At 62.4% G+C, this 1,270-nt stretch overlaps 1 protein-coding gene across 1 annotated transcript; it reads left to right on the forward strand.

Annotated features, from left to right (window-relative positions):
- Positions 1–38: 38 nt before the first annotated feature.
- Positions 39–1,134, forward strand: LOC121024289 (sulfotransferase 2B1-like; the record flags this gene model as incomplete). Its single annotated transcript, XM_040466545.1, has 2 exons — positions 39–528; positions 1,014–1,134. Coding segments are annotated over exons 1-2 (239 nt in total), but the record flags the coding sequence as incomplete, so codon positions are not given.
- Positions 1,135–1,270: the final 136 nt, after the last annotated feature.

A 1,270-nucleotide genomic window follows, 5' to 3' on the forward strand; every position in this document is an offset into this window, starting at 1 on the left:
CAGAGCCCAATGTGGGGTTCCATCTTGCCAACCGTGAGATCATGACCTGAGCCGAAATCAAGAGCCGGACACCCAACCGACTGAGCCACCCGGCGCCCCCCCCCCCCTCCCGCCCCCGTCCTCCGGTCTTAATTCCCTTGAAGCCAACCTGTCACCCCGCCTGGTCCGGGAACAGTCCCCGTGTCCTGCTGGAATGTGGCTGCAGGGAGGTCTCCCCACCCTCTGGGATGAGATGAACTTGATCTAAGCCACTGTTGGCGGGAAAGTCCCCTGAGAAGTCTACCCTGAGGCCTTCCTGCTGCAGGCCCAGAAACAGAGAAGGCTTGGGGGCATGCAGTCTTTGGGGTGGGGTCCTGCCTGTGTGCAACACCTTCTCCCCTCTCCCCAACACCCATACGCAGGCGATCTACATGGGCCGGAACCCCCGGGACGTGGCGGTCTCGCTGTATCATTACTCCAAGATCGCCGGGCAGTTGAAGGACCCCGGCACACCTGACCAGTTCCTGCAGAACTTTCTCAAAGGCGAAGGTGAGGACTGGGGCAGAGTGGGGGTCTGGAAGGGGTGCCCCTCTTGGGCCCAGACAGGAAGGGGGCAGGGGAGGAGGTAAGAAGGAGAGAGAGAGGCAGCGATACAGGGCGTGATTGACCGTGAAGGCGACAGGTGTGTAAGAGACCGAGCGACGGTGACAGACACAGCAATGGGGAGAAAGAAGCGGAGAGAGACTGAGAGGCCCAGAGTAAGCAGGAGACAGAAGGAAACAACGGAGACAGACAGACAGACACACAGATACAGAGAAGGGAAGAAACAGAGACAGAAATGCAGAAAAGGGGCAGAAACAGAGAGAGATGGGGAGACAAAGGTTCTCTCTCTGGGGGCCAGATGTGGCAGGGGGGGGCTTGGGGGAGGCATCCAGCCCCGAGGCACCATGCCCGGCCCCCCCCCCCCGCCCCGGTCCCCCAGCGGGGGTGGCCCTGCTGCCCGGCCCTCATCCGCCTGCCCCTCCGCCCCGCAGTGCAGTTTGGCTCCTGGTTCGACCACATTAAGGGCTGGATTCGGATGAAGGGCAGAGAGAACTTCCTGTTCATCACCTACGAGGAACTGCAGCAGGTGATCGCGCCCCCCACCCCCACCCGGCGCCTCCCTCCCCCCTCCCCTCCTCCCGCCCCCTTCCCTTCCCCCAACACACCAGGTACTGGGGGCACAGCGGTGAACAGAGCAGAGTCCCGATCCAGGGAGCAGGAGAGGGGCCACGGGCAAACAAAGAAAACA

Source organism: Herpailurus yagouaroundi, unplaced genomic scaffold (assembly GCF_014898765.1).
Source record: "Herpailurus yagouaroundi ecotype Mexico unplaced genomic scaffold, PumYag 62878, whole genome shotgun sequence".
NCBI classification, from domain to species: domain Eukaryota; kingdom Metazoa; phylum Chordata; class Mammalia; order Carnivora; family Felidae; genus Herpailurus; species Herpailurus yagouaroundi.